At 44.1% G+C, this 17,661-nt stretch overlaps 1 protein-coding gene across 1 annotated transcript in view; it reads left to right on the plus strand.

Annotated features, from left to right (window-relative positions):
* Positions 1 to 4,285: 4,285 nt before the first annotated feature.
* TAF3 (TATA-box binding protein associated factor 3) overlaps positions 4,286 to 17,661 on the plus strand; it is a 191,352-nt gene continuing 177,976 nt past the window's right edge. The window contains exons 1-2 of the mRNA XM_079772370.1: positions 4,286 to 4,642; positions 9,754 to 9,996. Of these exons, the coding sequence (XP_079628496.1) occupies positions 4,477 to 4,642; positions 9,754 to 9,996 (409 nt within the window). The 5' untranslated portion in view covers positions 4,286 to 4,476. The remainder of the gene's footprint in view (positions 4,643 to 9,753; positions 9,997 to 17,661) is intronic.

Genomic DNA, 17,661 nt, shown 5'->3' on the forward strand with positions numbered 1-17,661 from the left:
TCAGCAAGGGAGCCATTTTACAACGGAGGAGGTTGGGAGTGGGCACATGATCGTGGAAATTTGGTCAGAACAGACCAGTAGAGCTGTCAGCCTGACAGTGCAGAGGAACACCCTTTGAAGGAACAACTAAAGCACTAGCTCATAGGCAAAGTCCCCCAGTATGCCACATACACTAAGTCCATGACTTACTTGTCTGTGCTGCTGGGTTAGGTAGATCACACACAGGTGGAAGCCAGAGTTTCCCTGCTGGGAAACTGTTCTGGTCTCTGCAACTCTGGCTTCCCCAGGTTGACAGTTTTGATTTCCAAAAGGGGATGTTTTCACCAGGGTAGGCAGAAAGAGTCCCACTGAAATGTCACCTGGGCACTTTGGCCAGGAGACAGCATGCAGAGAGGAGTCAGTGTTGGCAGGAGTAATCGACCCTGACCATTGCTGTTACACACCCTGATCATTGCTATTACACAAGGCAAGGAGAAATGTTTGGTACCCAAGTGGTCTGGTTGGGTGCCTCTTGCCTAATGTTATGGTCTTATAGACAGGTTTAACAGCCACAGTCTGAAAAGGGCATAAAAACCAGGGGCTCAGACCTCCTGCAGAAAGGGTCTGGGTGGTGCCACTAGGTAAGCCGCTGAGGACCAATAGTGGTGCTAGTTGAAGGTGAGAGAAATTTAGAACAGTGGAGGAGGAAGACAGCGAGGATCAATGGAGGCCTTGCAGTGGCAATAAGGGCTGTAATTTGTCTCGTCCCTCCTCTCTGATTTTTCTCTAGGAAAAGAGTCCCTTTCTCCTCCCCCCGCCCCCACCTCCCAAATCCAGGAGGAGCTGTTCCTCAAATTTATACCAAGAAGTGAATTTAAGGGTACAAGAAGTGGACTATAATTGCCATGGTTTGAATATTTGTGTACTGCCAAAATGCATGTTGGAATCTTTACTCTGAGCATGATGGGATAAAGGTGGAGCTGTTAGGAGGTGATTAGATCATGAGGGTGGAGCCCTCTTTAATGGCATTAATGCTCTTATAAACCAGATCCCACAGAGCTCCCAGGCCCCTACCACCTTGAGAATATATGAGAACAGAAGTTGATTGCAGACTTCCAGCTCCAGAACTGTGAGAAATAAATCTGTTGATAAGTTACCCAGTTTATGTACAGTGGAACCTCAGTTCTTGAACCTTATTCATTCCGGAAGGCTGTTCGAGAAGCAATTTGTTTGAAAACCAAGTCTTTATTCCCATTAGAAATAATGTTAAGTTGAATGAATCCATTCTGGACCCCCAAATGATTCCCTTTTTTCACCTTTCTCATATACACAGTATATGTCTAATGTACTGTTTAATCTATAAATAAGTAATTCTTTTCTTAAATTCATCAAACCACCCCCTCCTAGCCTTAAGTGAATTTTTCAGGGGCTGGGTGGGTGGGTCAGTGAGAAATGATTAACCAAAGAACTTATATGCATATATGCATAACCCAGGGACACAGACAATAAGGTAGTGAAGGCCTGGGGTGGGCTAGAGGGGTCAATCGGGGGGGGGGGGGAGGGGAACATCTATAATACTTTCAACAATGAAGTTAATTTTAAAAAAAGAATTTTTCATATATCACTGCCTCCGAAATGCCCTCACCGGCTAAATGCTAATCTTTTTATCCAATCAACAACTGTTTTCTACCCATTCAATTGCCTGTGGTTATTGTTTTGTGAGCACTTTCACACCCTTAGCAACATTAGCACTCTGGATGGCCTCTTTATGTTTTAAAATTGTGCTAATTGTCACTAGCAACAAAAGCATTCTCTCTTTTGTTTGTTGCCTAAGAGCTGCAGTATCAGCTTGAAAGGGCTGTCAGGTCGAAAACTGGAGACATTTTTCCTGTGAACAACTTTGTAGAGAACCGAATTGTTTGAGAAGGCAGACATTAGAGAGATGAGTTTTGACTATATTCTGTCATGGCAGCCCAAACAGACTAACATAGTAGGGAATATTGTAATGCTCGGCTTAGATCCCCTCAGGACTGAAGGACTCGCGCCTTCCTTGGCATTGCCTCTGCTGCAGAAAGCACCTTTGCCAATAACTACACACCCTTTCCAGGAAAGCCTTCACACAATGAGGGCTTACGTTATATTTTTTACCAACACAGGAATATAAAGGTCAGCCGCCTAGTTTCATCTCAGGGAACAACTGAAGGGCCATCCAGCTTCAGCTCCTATGGGATTGGCTGAAGTCCTCCTTGAATGTGTATCACAAGAAAAGGAAAAATGAAAACAACAAAGAAAACGAAAGTGCTTTGCAAGCTCTTTCCCTTGATCAGGCGGTGGTACCAGAAGCACTCCTTAGTAAACCTCCTGCAGTTTGAATTTCATCTCAGAACTGGCTTTCTGGGGAACTGAACCTGTGACATATCATCATGTAGGGGAATGTCCTTGTTTGGGGAAGAACTATTTCTGGGTTAAATGCCATGAAGTGTGCAAGTATTTTCAAATTGTTCTGGAAGAAGGTATTCGTATGTGTATGCACACAGTACATGGCAAAATGTTAACAACTGATGAATGTAGGCCAAGTGTATACCTATTTATAGTTTTTCTGTAGGTTTGAAATTTCCCAAAATATAATGTTAAGGGGTTAAAGCACACACATGCAAATAAAGAGGAGTCCAATGTAGAGCTATAAAAGGAAGCTCCAGAAGAATAGACTGAACAGCAAGAGAGGGGTGTATTCTGAAATTCAAGGTACCAGAGTTTCAAAATTAAGATAGTGTCCAACATTATCAAATAATTACAAAATGGTCAAGTAAGGCGAGGACTAAAATGGCCCACCCATACATTTAGTATCCAAAAGGTCCCTGATAATCTTGAGGTCAGAAAGGTCAATGAAAAAAAATGTTATAGGCCCCTGCCACCTAGCACCTTGCTCCTTCTCTACAGATGGTCATTTAGTTGAAGTACCATATTTTCAGTTATATTGTGTGTTTTTTAAAACATATTTTTATTGATTTCAGAGAGGAAAGGAGAGGGAGAGAGAGAGAGAATCATCAATGATAATACCGAATCATTGATTGGCTGCCTCTTGCACACCCCTTACTGGGGATTGAGCCTGAAACCCGGGCATGTGCCCTTGACTGGAATCAAACTGGGGACCCTTCAGTCCGCAGGCTGACGTTCTATCCACTGAGCAAAACCGGCTAGGGCTATTGAGTTTTTAAGACTCAAGAAAAAAAAAAAGAACATTTCATATATATGAAATGTTGAAGGTCTTGAAATAGTCCCTGTAGGGGTAATGTAAAGCCACTCGGATATTCACAATTTATTGGGAGAGGCATATAAACTCAAATACTTAATGCACTGTGATAGGTATGAGAATAGAAAAACTGAGAATACAGAGGAGAGAATAAGGGAAAAGGAAGAAGCTTGTAGGGAACACACACACACACACACACACACACACACACACACACACACATTTACTCTGCATATTTAAGAAACAGGGTAAATGAGCCATTACAACCTGTCTTAACCATGGCATTAGTTTGCTTGCAAATTAAAACTTTAAAAATGTATTCCCAATATTTAAAAATCGAGGCACTTATCACAAAATCCCAATGTCTGGCAAATTGGAAAGATCTGGTAACACTCGGCTGAGGCTGGGAGAAGGCTCTGGTGTAGGCAAAAGTTCCCCATACCCTCTGCCAGCTCCATGGATTTAAGGTACTTGTTATTGACCTTGATTAGATTTCTGATGCCCCATAAATTTTGCACTAAGTCCAGTGCCTAACTCGTCTCACCCTAGTCCCCACCCTACTTGTTAAGGGCTCGGGATGGCATGCTAAACAGCCTGGGCATGATTTAATCTATACAATGGTAAAAAGCTCAGGTTTTGTTTTCTTTGTTTTCTTTGAGCCAGGGCATGACGGATGAGATCCGCGTTTGGGGGAGCACTTAGGTCCCCACGCCCCAAATCCCGCCCCTTGACTCCGAACCACTCGGTTTCCCACTTCTCTCTAACACTCGCATTTTCACTTCATTCCTGATTTTTGCCCCTAAACCACTGACGGTTCCTTCTCCCTTCCTGTCCAAGTGAGCACCCACCCCCCACCCGGAAGGCCCAAGCACCTGCCTCTTCGGCCGCATCTTCCACCTGCGCTCGGCAACGACGTTCCCTACAGCTTCCCAGTCTCGAGAGTCGATACCGATAGCATCGCTCTGCTCCAACGGGGCGGAGCTTCCTCATCGGTGCGCTCAGCATCCGGCTAGTGCTGCCTAGCCCCGGCCACCTTCCAGCGGGAGGCGGAGCGAGTCCAAAATGGCGGCTCTCAGGCTGGCGCGCTCCGTGCTGCTGAGGTTTTGAGGTGGTCGCCAGGGGTCGGGGGGAACGATTTCCCCGCCGCAGGGGCCCTAGAGGATGAATCGGGGGCTCTGCTAAGGTTAGGCGGTGGCGGTGGAGAGAAGTGGCAGCAAGTGCTGCGGTGGAGTCCACGGAGCGGGATGTGCGAGAGTTACTCCAGGTCGTTGTTGAGGGTCTCGGTGGCGCAGATCTGCCAGGCGCTGGGCTGGGACTCCGTGCAACTCAGCGCCTGCCACCTCCTCACGGACGTACTGCAGCGCTACCTGCAGCAGTTGGGACGGGGCTGCCACCGGTACTCTGAGCTCTGTGAGTACCGGGCTGGGTGCGGGAGGGCTGCCTCTGGACAGTCACCGGTGACACCTCCCGTCTCCCCATCGCTATCCCCGCATCTCCGAGGGGCTCGTGTCCTTCACCCCCTACCCCGAGTTCGGGTATCTTCTTGGTCCCTGACGCCCCTCCACTTCCACTGTCCCTGGAAACTCTAGTCATCCTTCTGGTGCCTCTTCCTTGTCCGCTAACTTCCCGCCTCCCGCCGGGAGCCCTGTGTCGGCGGCTCCCAGCTCCACACCCTCTCGCTCGCCTCGGCTCTGAAACGCGCGTCGGTCTGGCTCGCGGTCTCCTGTTTGGCTGCGTGCAGAACCACCTCCAGAATGCCTTACCGCCCCTTTTACTTTGGTTCTTTCCCTGCCTTGCCTGCAAACTACAACTAGTTGTCACAGGCGCTCCGTCTGCCGGCCGCTTCGTGCGAGGCTAGCCCATTCTTCAGCTCCCAACACGCACTGGTTGACAGCTCGGCTCCGTTAGGGACACTGCCTCTCCTCTCCGTGCCTGCTCATTTCATCGGCAGCATCTCTGCTTACTCTTTCCCGAGGCCAACGTTGTCCGTTTCACGGAGATGAACTTCCACTGACATGAACACGCACCCGTGGATTTCCTCCTTCATCTTTTTTTTTGTCAGTGGTTATCAAAGTGCGGTGGGGGATTCTAGACAATTTCCAAGGTTCCCCAGGTAATTTGAGACACAGTACTTTAGGCTTGTAAGTGAATGCCTGAAAGTGCCTTTAGCTGGGAGGTACTTAATATTTTGGGATATTTCATAGAAGCCGCACATCGTCTCCTTGACGTGATGGTTTTGTTTGGAGAGGGAACTACCCCTTATTTAAATTTCAGATCCTTACTTTTAAGGCAGTACACTGAAGGACTGGGTGAAGTGTTTCATAGGAAATTTTGTTTTGTGCACGTGACTCCTAGACTGAAAAATTGAGACCCATGGATGCACTTTACTTCTTAGTCCCAAGTTCCATGGCAGCTTCCATAGTGCTGCCAAAATAATTTATCCGTAACACAAATCTGGTCGTGTCATTCTTAAAAGTATTTTAGTTGTTTACAGGCTGAAAACATAAACTCTTAAACAATGCACAGTTCCTTTCGTGGGCATTTTTCTTACCTTCTGCTATCCTGCCATCCTATTTGTAATCATGCTGAGCTACCTTACCTGCCTTTTCTGAAACATTTTAATCTATCCATTCCTATGTGCATGCTGTTTCCTAGAGTGTTCTTCACCCCCTGGTCCACCAGTAGTACTACTTATATTTTGAGATTCACTTATCACATTTGCTTTAGGAAACTCATGTTATCTTCTCTCATAAGTCTGTGCATATTTCTGTTATGTTATTTAACACCTTGGTTTGTAATCATGTGTGTTTAACTCTCACCTTGTCCTATCTCCTCTCCAGTAAGCAAATTTATAATGTTTGTATTCTGTAACCTAGCATGCTAGGCCCCCAGGAACTATTTGTTGAATAAATGAATGAACTGATAACCCACTACCATAATAGCTATGTAACTTTTGAGTTTTAAAAGTGTGTATTTTTTTGAATGTTTGATTTCACTGATACTTCTAATCTAAATTTGAAACTGCTCATAGCTCTTATTCATGGCTATCTTGAAAGTACACCACCAGCACACTTCTTGGCTTTTGCTTCTTTTCCTCCCCTTCTTCCCTCCCACCACTTCATGATCCTTGAGAATATTGTTACGGTTATGCATAGTCCAGATTATATTTTTGCTACCAATTTCCCTAAATAAGGACAGATGTACTATACCTTTAGGTTACCAGAATATCCCCTGATTACATAGTTACCTTTGCTGCCTTATACAACTGAAACAGAATATGTGCTGGCACTCCAAGTAACCAGGTATTCCAGAGTCATTAAGTGATTTTTGTTATGAATTAATGTGAACCCCTTTCCTAGTTGCTCAGTTTCTGTAGTTGATTTTCTTGATTTCAGTGGGAATGCAATTATCAGATTCATTAGTCTCCATTGTGGTTTGGTGACTTAAAAATGCCAATTTTTGGTATACTTATTTGTTACAGACTTTTTTTAAGATTCTTTTTTCTTTACTTACTTTAACCTTGAATTCTGTAACCTCAAATTACTACTATACAATCTTATATTCGATGCCTTTAAATCCTTTTTGTCTTTTTGACAAACACTTATTGAGCACCATTTATGAACTAAGCACTATGCTAGGCTTTGGAGACATTAAATTACTTAGGCACAATCCCTGCCCATAGGTTTGTACGTGGCTGTCAAAATGTCAACAACAACAAACTGATGGTATTTATTCCTTTTTTAAAAAATGCTCTCAAGTTAAAGCAAGCATCAGAAGTTACTATAAATTCAACAAATAATGCATTTTTAGATTTCCCTAAGGCAATGATTTGTCAAAGCATACATGGGCTGTATATGTTGTATTATGTATAAAATATGTATGAGCTGAAATCAGATGCTAAATATTTCAGAATGACTCTTAGCACTAGTACTATAATTTTTGTTTGTTAATCCTTACCTGAGGATATTTTTTCCTTTGCTTTTCGGAGAGAAGGAAGGGGAGAGAGAGACACACACACACGCACATCTACTAGTTGCCTCCTGCATTCACCCCGACTAGGGATGGGGAACAAACCTGAAACCCAGGTACATGTCCTTGACTGGGAATTGAACCCTTCACCCTCTGGTGCGTGGGCCAACACTCTAACCGCTGAGCAACACCAGCTAGGGCAGTAATACTATAATATTTGCATAGTGTAGGCAGTAAATGCAAAAGGAATAAAGTAAAGGAGAGGTGGTTGTGGGCTATGGATTCTGGGGCAGGATTACTTCACAGAAAAGATGACATTTGAGTTGAACTATGAAGTATGGTTGTCTAGGAGGAGAGCATGCCAGGTTAGAGAAAAGCATAAACTAATATACCCAAGTGGAATTAAACATGATGAAAGTACTAGTGAGGTGGCCTGCTTGACATATTTAGCCAGTTTAAGCGTTTTAGAGGAAAATGTTAAACAGAGTGAAATCAGGTTAGGGAGGAACTTAAAAGACAGAGAAATTGAAGTGTGGTAGAAATCACTGCATACTCCTAAGGAGGGGAACAGTGCGATGAAAGTGATATTTTAAGAATATTGTGCTGTCAGTCAAGTGCAAGAAAGACTCAAGTTGGGAGAACTTGAAACTATACTGAGATAGTGATTTTAGGAATAGACAGAAAAAATTCTGAAATCCAGGGCCCAAGGAGAATTTCACCCCCTTAAACTGTTAACAGTTGGATATCCTTCCAGAGCTTTCCTCATGTTTGTGGGCAAGCATGTATCTAATTTTTACAAACTTTAAATTATTCTTTTTCATTTTATAGCATGATTTAATTTCGGACTTAGAAGTTTGAAGTAATCATAGGTGATTTCAGTGAGAAAACAAAATTCTTAGGGTATTGGAACTCAGAAATTGAAATTTTCATAGAAGCTTTGAAAGATGTAGAGAGACCTTAAGTTCTGCTAAGTGTAGGCATAGGAGAAACTTATTTTTCTAAAGAGTATCTCACTATATCTAATTTGTATTCTTTTTATCTGTATCTCTTAAACATGGTGTCTTTTAATTACATTAAAAAATTTTTATATGTAAATTACCTTTATGATCTAAGTTCTTTCTCTAAATTTCCTTGGATTTAAAATGATTCAGCAAGCAATGAATGCAAGTAGAGCAACAAATCAATATCTCTCTCCCTCCCTTCCCCCCCTTCTCTAAAATAAATAAATAAAAATTTGATTCAGCAGTATAATTCATTCAACAAGTATTTATTTTTTAATATATTTTTTATTGTTGATAGTATTATAGATATCTCCCATTTCCCCCTCTCTTTCCCCCAAGTTCTTTGGTTTATCTCTTCTTGTCCCCCCAACTCCACATTGAGGTATGTCAGTCTGTTCCATGTCTCCATGCTTAGGGTTTTATTTTGTTGGTTAATTCATTTTGCTCATTAGATTCCACAAATAAGTGAGATCATGTGATATTTGTCTTTCTCAGTTTGGCTTATTTCACTTAGCATAATATTTTCCAGATCCATTCATGCTGTCCCAAAGGGTGAGAGATCCCTCTTTTTTATAGCTGCATAGTATTTAATAGTGTAAATGTCCCACAGCTTTTTTCCACAAGTACTTATTGAGTGCCAAATATGTGCTAATCATTATCTTAGGGATGACTAAGATGCATCCCTAAGAGATGCATCATTGAATAATAGAGAAAATGTAATGGCCATTTACTTAAGTCAGCACAGCATTCTAGTTATCTAATAAAAAATAATAATATTTATTGGGCATTTAATTTGTGTCAGCCACTGTTCCCTAAACTTTGTTCAATACCAGCTTATTGTTAGTATGAATTGTCTGTGGTATTCTGGTTGGTTGTCAAATTTAAAATTGATTTTAAAAATCAGCTTTCTAGCCCTGGCCAGTGTGGCTCAGTAGCTTGGGCATCATCCTGTGTACCGAAGGGTTGCTGGTTCAATTCCCAGTTGGGGCCCATGCCCACGTTGCAGGCTCAATCCTCAGTCAGGGGCATGCAGGAAGTAGCTGGTTGATGTTCCACTCTCACATCGATGTATCTTTCTCCCTCTCCCTTCTTCCCTTACTCCAAAAAAAATCAATAAAGATATTATTTTAAAAGAGAATCAACTTTCTAATATATACTTTAATATGTTTTTATTGATTTCAGAGAGTGGAAGGGAAAGGAAGAGAGAGAGAGAAATAATCAATAATGTGAGAGAATCATCGATTGGCTACCTCCCGCATGCCCCCCACTGGGGATCGAGCCCGAAACCTGGGCATGTTCCTTGACGGGGAATTGAACCATGACCTCCTGGTTCATAGGTTGACACTCAACCACTGAGCCACACCAGTCAGGCAACTCTCTAATATTTAAATAATACGTTAAAATTTATTCAATTCTTTCTGACAGCTAGGTCTTGAATATGTAACATACTTGATTCTGATACATATTTAGCTAATATTTTTTTCTTAATATGTTTTAAATATTCATGGGATTTTCTTAAAATAATTTGCTTTGCTTTTGACTTTGTTTCAGATGGCCGAACAGACCCAATTTTGGATGATGTTGGTGAAGCTTTCCAACTTATGGGGGTTAGTCTTAATGAACTAGAAGACTATATTCACAATATTGAACCTGTTACTTTCCCACATCAAATTCCTTCATTTCCTGTTAGTAAGAACAATGTACTCCAATTTCCTCAACCTGGAAGTAAAGATGCAGAGGAAAGAAAAGAATACATTCCTGATTACATGCCACCCATTGTGTCTTCTCAAGAAGGTTTGTGATGTTTTTGTTTCTTACTCATATATATATATTTTAATGGGTTTTTAATCTTCTTAGTTTTCTTAACTGAATTATGTAGAATGCCATACTAATTTATAAATTCTAGAAATGCAATAAAAATATTTTAATACTAGAGGCCTGGTGCACGGGTGTGGTCCCTAGGCCTGGCTTCTGGTGTGGAAGGGCAGGTCCCAGCTGACTTCTGGGCCCTGGGTAGCACCTGGGTCCCCGGGCCTCCGCGTGCCCCGCTCCGCCTGAGTCACAGCGCCCGAGTCCCTACACGGAGATGCAGTGAGTGCGGCCGGATGCCTCACTGGGCCGCCCAGCGGCACCACACGGAAGCCAGGCAGGCAACGCACTCTCTTCCGGCCAGCCTTGCAGACCGGCTCCTGCGCAAACCCACAGGGAGCCCGACCGGCTGCTGTGGTCCCGGCGGCTGCGGCCTGGCTCACCCAGAGGCCGTGAGGGTGCGGGGTGGGCTCCTTGCAGGTGCCCAGCACCTGAGTGCCAGCTGCCAGTGCTGCGTCGCCAACTCCCACCATGTTCTGCACCACCCCCTGGTGGTCAGCACACGTCATAGTGAGCAGTCAAACGACTGCCTGAGGGGACAATTTGCATATTAGGCTTTTATTATATAGGATTATTTACAAATTATCCTAACGTTTAAGTTAACAAACTTGCAGCTGGCATCACCAGGTAGACATGTAGTATAATCAAGGTTATGTCTGTTGAGGCACTTATTTCCTTTGTAAATTTTATGAAGGGAGAACAGAACATGACCACAAAAAAGCCTTATTTGAGAACTAGAGGCCTGGTACACGAATTCTTGCACGGGTGGGGTCCCCTTGGCCTGGCCGGCAATCGGGGGCAATCGGGGCCAATAGGGGCCAGCTGGCCGGGAGGAGGAACTGCGGGAGGTTGGCCAGCCGGCCCCGAGGCCGATGGGGGCTGGCCAGCCTGGGGGAAAGACCATGGGAGGTTGGCTATGGGAGCGCACTGACCACCAGGGTACAGCTCCTGCATTGAGTGTCTGCCCCCTGATGGTCAGTGCGCATCATAGCTACCGGCCGGCTATCTGGTCATCTGGTTGCTTAGGCTTTTATATATATAGATGGGATATTTAAGTAAATAGAAAGCCTTTGAAGCAGAAAAATTGGGGTAGCTCTTCTCCTCCTGCTTATTAGTAATGTGAGTTGTATGTTCCTGGGACATTTATTAATATTTTACAGATTTACATCCATTTTTTAATGATATGTAGACATGTTTGGTTGTATATAATTTTTTATTATAAAATAATAGCTAATCAGGCGTAGTAACTACATATTCCCCTCACCCAGCTTCTTTGTAACTGCCTAAAATTCTGATTCTTTCCCACCTTTGAATTTATTTATATTTGCAGCCTTTATTGCCCTTGAGGAAATCTTACTGTTTATAATCCCCTATGTAAAGTCATTCTTTCAAAACCATTATTCCCTAATGTAATTGTTTTTTATCTTGGAGACTTATGTTTGTTAGGACTTCTCTAAGCATATATTTACTTCATTTTTTAAAAATCTTTTTAAAAATATTTTTTTATTGATTTCAGAGAGGAAGGTAGAGGGAGAGAGAGATAGAAACATCAATGATGAGAGAGAATCACTGATCAGCTGCCTCCTACACGCCCCCTATTGAGGGATCAAGCTCACAATCTGGTCACAACCAGGCCGACACTCTGTTCACTGAGCCAATCCAGCTAGGGCGATATACTTACTTTAAAAACATAACAAATGCATTTCAATATCAACGTTATCAAAGGAGGGTTTCTTGGTCAGAGGCCTGATTGAAAAGAACTGGCATTTTCCCTTATGGACAAGTCATGAATGTCAACTAGGCCTGGAATTCCTTCTTTGCTGTTGTCATTAAATGTAATTTATTAAGCTTCCTAGGCATTTTTATAAGGGTCATACTAAATATTAATTCATGATATGTTCTCCTGTACTTTAAAAATAGTCTTTGTGTGGCTCTGAAATTTTTAGGTGAAAGGCATTTAGAAATACACAAAATTTGGATTTGTGCTAAGGAAACTTAAGGCATTGTATAGGAGAAAGACACTAATATGTGAATAACTGGCACATCAGTAGTTCTCAGAATGATAGTTGATTATGAGTTTTCTATCAGTGAAGTAGACAGTGGTAAAAATGTAATGACCACACTTATGCACGTTATCAAATGGTATGTGATTGTGCCAGAACTACTATCTTCATTTAAAAAGTTTCAGCTCAGCCCAGCCATGTTCAGCCAACCTATGAACCAGGAGGTTATGGTTGGATTCCCATCAGGGCACTTGCCTGGGTTGTGGGCTCAATCCCCAGTAGTGGGCGTACAGGAGGCAGCTAATCAATGATTCTCATCATTGATATTTCTATCTCTCTTCCCCTCCTCCTTCCTCTCTGAAATTAAAAAAAGAGAGAGAGAGAGAGAAAAGTAATTTGTTTAAAAAAATTTTTTTTCAGCCCATTTTCTCTCTGCCTTTTGGAGCTTTCTAAATCTAACTATTTTGTAATTTGCATATCTTTCTGTCTTGTATTATACCTTCTATTTAATAGTTAAGCTGATTTTTTTCTGGCCTCTTTAATAATTTGGACTCAGATGGACATTTAATCTAAATCCTTGATTTGTGTATAGGCTTATGTTTGGTTCATACATAACCGTAATTTATTGATTTAGAGAGTTATTTTATAAACTAGTGGCCCGGTGCACAAAATTCGCGCACATTAAAAGGGGATTAATTAGAGGAAATAATTTAATATTGCTATTTGCCCTTTCTCTATAATAGAAGCGTCAGAGATGAAAGAAAATGAGTAAAAAGATGAAAACTTTCCTCCTGTCAGAGTCTGGGGCTCACCACAGGACCCAGAGTCAAGTCCCCGCCCACCCACATGAACCTCAAAATCATGTGAGGCCCAGACCCAGCCGACCCCTGCCCCCATTGGGCTAGATCCAGACCTGGCCAGTCCCACCCTTGTCAAGCCCCTCCAGGCAGGGGACGTAGCCTCAGGTCCCTGGCTTGGCACCAGGACGGGGGGCGTGGCCTGAGGTCCCCCAGCCCAGACTGGGGCGGGGGGCATGCCTTGAGGTCCCCCGTCAAGCCTCACCAGGTGGGGGACATGGCCTGAGATTCCCTGTCAAGCCGTGCTAGGTGGGGGGCATGGCCTGAGGTCCCCCATCAAGCCCTGCCAGGCGGGGTGGTGTAGCCTCAGGTCTCCAGGCCCAGCACTGGGAGGTGGGCACAGCCTCAGGTCCTCCGTCAAGCCCCACCGGTAGCGGGGTGCAGCCTCAGGTCCCCCGTCAGGCCCTGCTGGGCGGGGTGGTGTGGCCTGAGTTCACCCGACCAGCACTGGGGGTGCACCTTGAGGTCCCCCGTCAAGCCCCACTGGGTGGGGAGCACGTCCTGAGGTCCCCTGTCAAGCCCCGCCAGGCAGGGGGGCGCAGCCTCAGGTCCTCTGGCCTGGTGCTGGGGCGGGGGGTGTGGCCGGAGGTGCCCTGGCCTGGTGCCAGGGTGGGGGGCGCAGCCTGAAGTCCCCTGTCAAGTTCCACCTGGTGGGGGGCGCGGCCTGAGGTCCCCCGGCCTGGCACTGAGGGGGGCAGCAGCCTGAGATCCCCTAGCCCAGCACCAGGATGGGAAGTGCACCTTGAGGTCCTCCATCAAGCCCTGCCGGGCGGGGGCGTGGCCTCAGGTCCCCTGGCCTGGCGCTGGGGCAGGGGGCAAGGCCTGAGGTCCCCGTCAAGCCCCGCCAGGTGGGGGGTCGTGGCCTGAGGTCCCCCAGCCTGGTGCCACGGCAGGAGGCACAGCCTGAGGGTCCTGTCAAACCCCACCGGGCGGGGGGGGGTGCGGTCTGAGGTCCCCGGCCTGGTGCTGGGGTGGGGGGCGTGGCCTGAGGTCCCCTAGCCCAGCACCAGGATGGGAAGCGCACCTTGAGGTCCCCCATCAAGCCCCGTCGGGTGGGGGCGTGGCCTGAGGTCCCCCAGCCTGACGCCAGGGCGGGGGGCATGGCCTGAGGTCCCTTGTCAAGCCCCACGAGGGTGGGGGAGGGCATAGCCTCAGGTCCCTGCTGATTGCTTGCTAAGGCTCCTTATGGGAACTTGGCTTCAGCTGTGGGTGCAGCCATCTTTGTGACAGAGTGATGGCCAATTAGCATATTCCCTCTTTATTAGGTAGGATAACCTCTAATAAGCTCATACTCAAAACCAAGGCTAGGACTTTGATAATAATCTCCACTTACCCATTTGGTCCTTTTGTTTTAAATTTATAGCATGCAAATAATACACAATAAAATTCTCTCAAAGTGATATAGTTATCATGTTTAAATACTGCATAGGAAGTATAACTAAGATATCAGATTTATATTGGGAAGTGAAAGAGTATGAAAAACAGGTTAGTGATTTTAGGTTTGAAATTACTACAGTAAAATTTTGAGTTTATCTTCTAGAACATTTGAAGCAAAGAATCTTATTTCTTTTGACTTTTTATGCAATCTATAATAATAAAAACATAATGTGCTAATTAGACCAGGCGTCCTTCTGGATGACTTTCCAGACAAAGCCGGGCTGTGAGGGAAACCCGTGTCCTGGGTGCCTACCGGTAGCTGGAAGACAGCCTGGGTCCCGGGTGTCAGAGGGAAGCCAGTGCCGGCAGCTGGGGGAAAGAAGGCCTACTCTTGCACGAATTTCGTGCATCGGGTCTCTAGTATAAATTATAAACCTTTAAAAAGGAAAATAACAAGCTTGAACACTGTTCTCTTTATTTTTTTATTTTTAAAATAATTCTTTATTGCTTAAAGTATTGAACACTGTTCTCTTTAGATAGCACATATGGATTCTTTACGGAGTAGAAATTTGCTTATCCATAAGCTATGCATATGATTCATAAGGATGCATTAAATAATAGCCAGTATAATAAGATGCTTATCAAAACCTTTCCCCTGTTCAGGGGAGAGGATATAAAATGTAATCCTGTGGTTACCATTTTTTTTAAATATAGCCACACAGGTCAACTTAAATCATTATAATCTGAAATTTCTTTTTTCATGGGTATAGAATGTTAGAAAGTTCCTGGTCTTCTGTTAGTGGTGTGAAGTGTGACAGACATGAACAACTTCGATAATAAGACCTGTTTGCCAGAGTCTTTATTTTCTTTTTTATTTCCTCAAGAGCCACATGTGAGATGCCTATCTTTGGTCATAAAATATTAGCAAAATACTGTCATGGGACTACCATTTTATCAATCTTTCAACTTGGTTCATGTCAAAAAAAGCATTTGAATGGCTTCTCTATGATGATGAATGTATAAGAATAGAAGGACTTAACCACAGTTAGGGGGGAAAAAAGGAAAAGAATAGGACTGAAGGGGGCAGCAGGATATCCTATCTAATAATAGAGTAATATGCAAATAACCATCACTCCACTACACCCACGATTGGGCAGCGGGAGGCTGGGGGCTGGGACTCGGGGTGGCCTATCCAGCCATTGAGAGGCGCAGGGGGCGGGACTCGCGAGTCCCGCCCCCTGCGCCTCTCAATGGCTGGATCCGTCGCCGCAGAGGGGAGACCCCTCAGCGTTCGCGGGTCAGAGCAGTGGCGGCGGTGGTGGTGCTCCCGGACCTGCAATGCTGAGGGGTCTCTCCGGGGGCGGCGCCTGGACCCGCCTCCATGCACCTGCACTGGGGGAAGGCCTGGTCAGCAGCCACCGAGGCTGCTTCAAGGGCAAATGAGGGAGGCAGGGCCAGACCCCAGCGGCTGCAGCTGCTGTGGGGCCCAGGGAGCCAGGCAGGGCTGGACAGGCAACCTCAGGGTGGGCCTGGGGGTGGGTCCAGCGGCGCAGCTTGACAGCAGACAGCAGGCCCTGCTTGGCTGTTGCTGCGGCAACCCGGGAGCAGACAAGCACAGCTTCAGGCAGCACCCAGCAGGGCTTGCTTGCCCATCGCTATGGTGTGGAGCAGGCAAGCCCCGCAGAGAGCAGAGAACCACAGGGAGCGGGCCTAAGCCGTCAGCAGGACATGCCCTGAGGGCTCTTGGATTAGAGAGGGTACAGGTCGGGCTGAGGGACCCCCGTGCATGAATTTCATGCACCGGGCCTCTAGTATAGTAGAAAAAGCATGGGCTTTATGAAACCATTCAGACATGACTCAATAGTTACTGAGTTTATAGTGTTATCAAGTTACTTTACCTTTCTGAACCTTATGTTTATCATCTGTAAAAATATATCATAATAAATCATTTTTAAATAAAAAAACACACACAAACTCATAGATACAGAGAACAGATTTGTGGTTGCCAGAATTGGGGGGGTGGGAGGGGGGAAAGGGGTGCAAAATGGGTGAAGAGAGTCAAAAAATTCAAATTTTCAGTTATAAAACAATGTCATGGTATATAATGTACAACATGTTAACTGTAGTTAATAATACTGTATTGCATATTTGAAAGTTGCCAAGTGTATATATCCCTGACCCTTTAGTTTCTTTACACACCCCTCTGTTTTTGCCTTAAATGTCTTTTAAGTCACTTTTGGTCTATAGCTTCCCACCCACCAAACCTGCCCCTGCTGAATCCCTTTCATTTTCTTCCAGTGTATTTGTTGAATAATCTGGGTGGTATGGCTTACAGGATTGCCACAGTCTGGATATTGCTGACTCTATACTCATAGTACAGTTAAATGTGTTTCTTGCAAATTGGCAGCGAGACTCTGAGGCTGGATCAGAACTGTGGTTCAATACCTTTGGCAGGATATATGCAGTGTTATGTTCCTTCATCAGGAGGCTAATTTCTGGTTTTCACTTTTTTTTTTTTAATATTAGCAGTGTTGATGCTCAATGCCTAAACCCATTAATTCATTAGGGGTTGCAAGGTAGAGACATTCATCATTTTGTTTTTATTTCATTCTTTAGTGGAATAATTTTATAAGGAAATCCTTTCCCTCATCTATTATTGAGTTACTTAGTGGTACAATTCATAAAGAGAAAGGAAGAGAAATGCTTGATTCTTTGATTTTATATACCTAGTTTTTAAGATAATGAGTTGGTTCTTGGTCATCCATAGCTGACTAATTAGTTATACCCTATTGCAACACAGATTGTCCCATCTTTGGCCCGTGGCAGCTTCTTCAATAAGGCTTCTGAGTATTTTTGACATGATTCTAGTAGTCTGATAGAGCCCATCTATTTGCTATATCAAATTGTTCTAAGCTCATTTGTATATTCTTGTCCTGTACTTAGAATCAGTCTTTTACCAAGAAATCCTGGCTTCTTGAGAAATGGCATTTCAAATCCACAATCTGGGCACTTGGGGTACTTATTACAACTGGGTCATCATTGTTAGTAGGCAATAGTAATTAAATATTTATACTTAAAAACATACAAATAGATGTATGTGAATAGGTAGATAGATAACCGATAAGGTAGCTAATGAGTTTATATAGATGTTTCCAATTCAAATTCAGGACCATAGCGTTTTTACTTTTATGTTACACCAGTAAATAATTTTGTTCGTAACAAAAATTTAGTTCCCAGGGATAAAAAAAGATAATAGAACATTCTATAATTATTTATTTGCCATATCCTAGATTACACATACAATATTAATACTGTATTGTTCATGATTACTGAAACGGGTAAAAAATTTTTGT

This window comes from Cnephaeus nilssonii, assembly GCF_951640355.1.
Source record: "Cnephaeus nilssonii genome assembly, chromosome: 1".
In the NCBI taxonomy this organism is placed as follows: Eukaryota; Metazoa; Chordata; class Mammalia; order Chiroptera; family Vespertilionidae; genus Cnephaeus; species Cnephaeus nilssonii.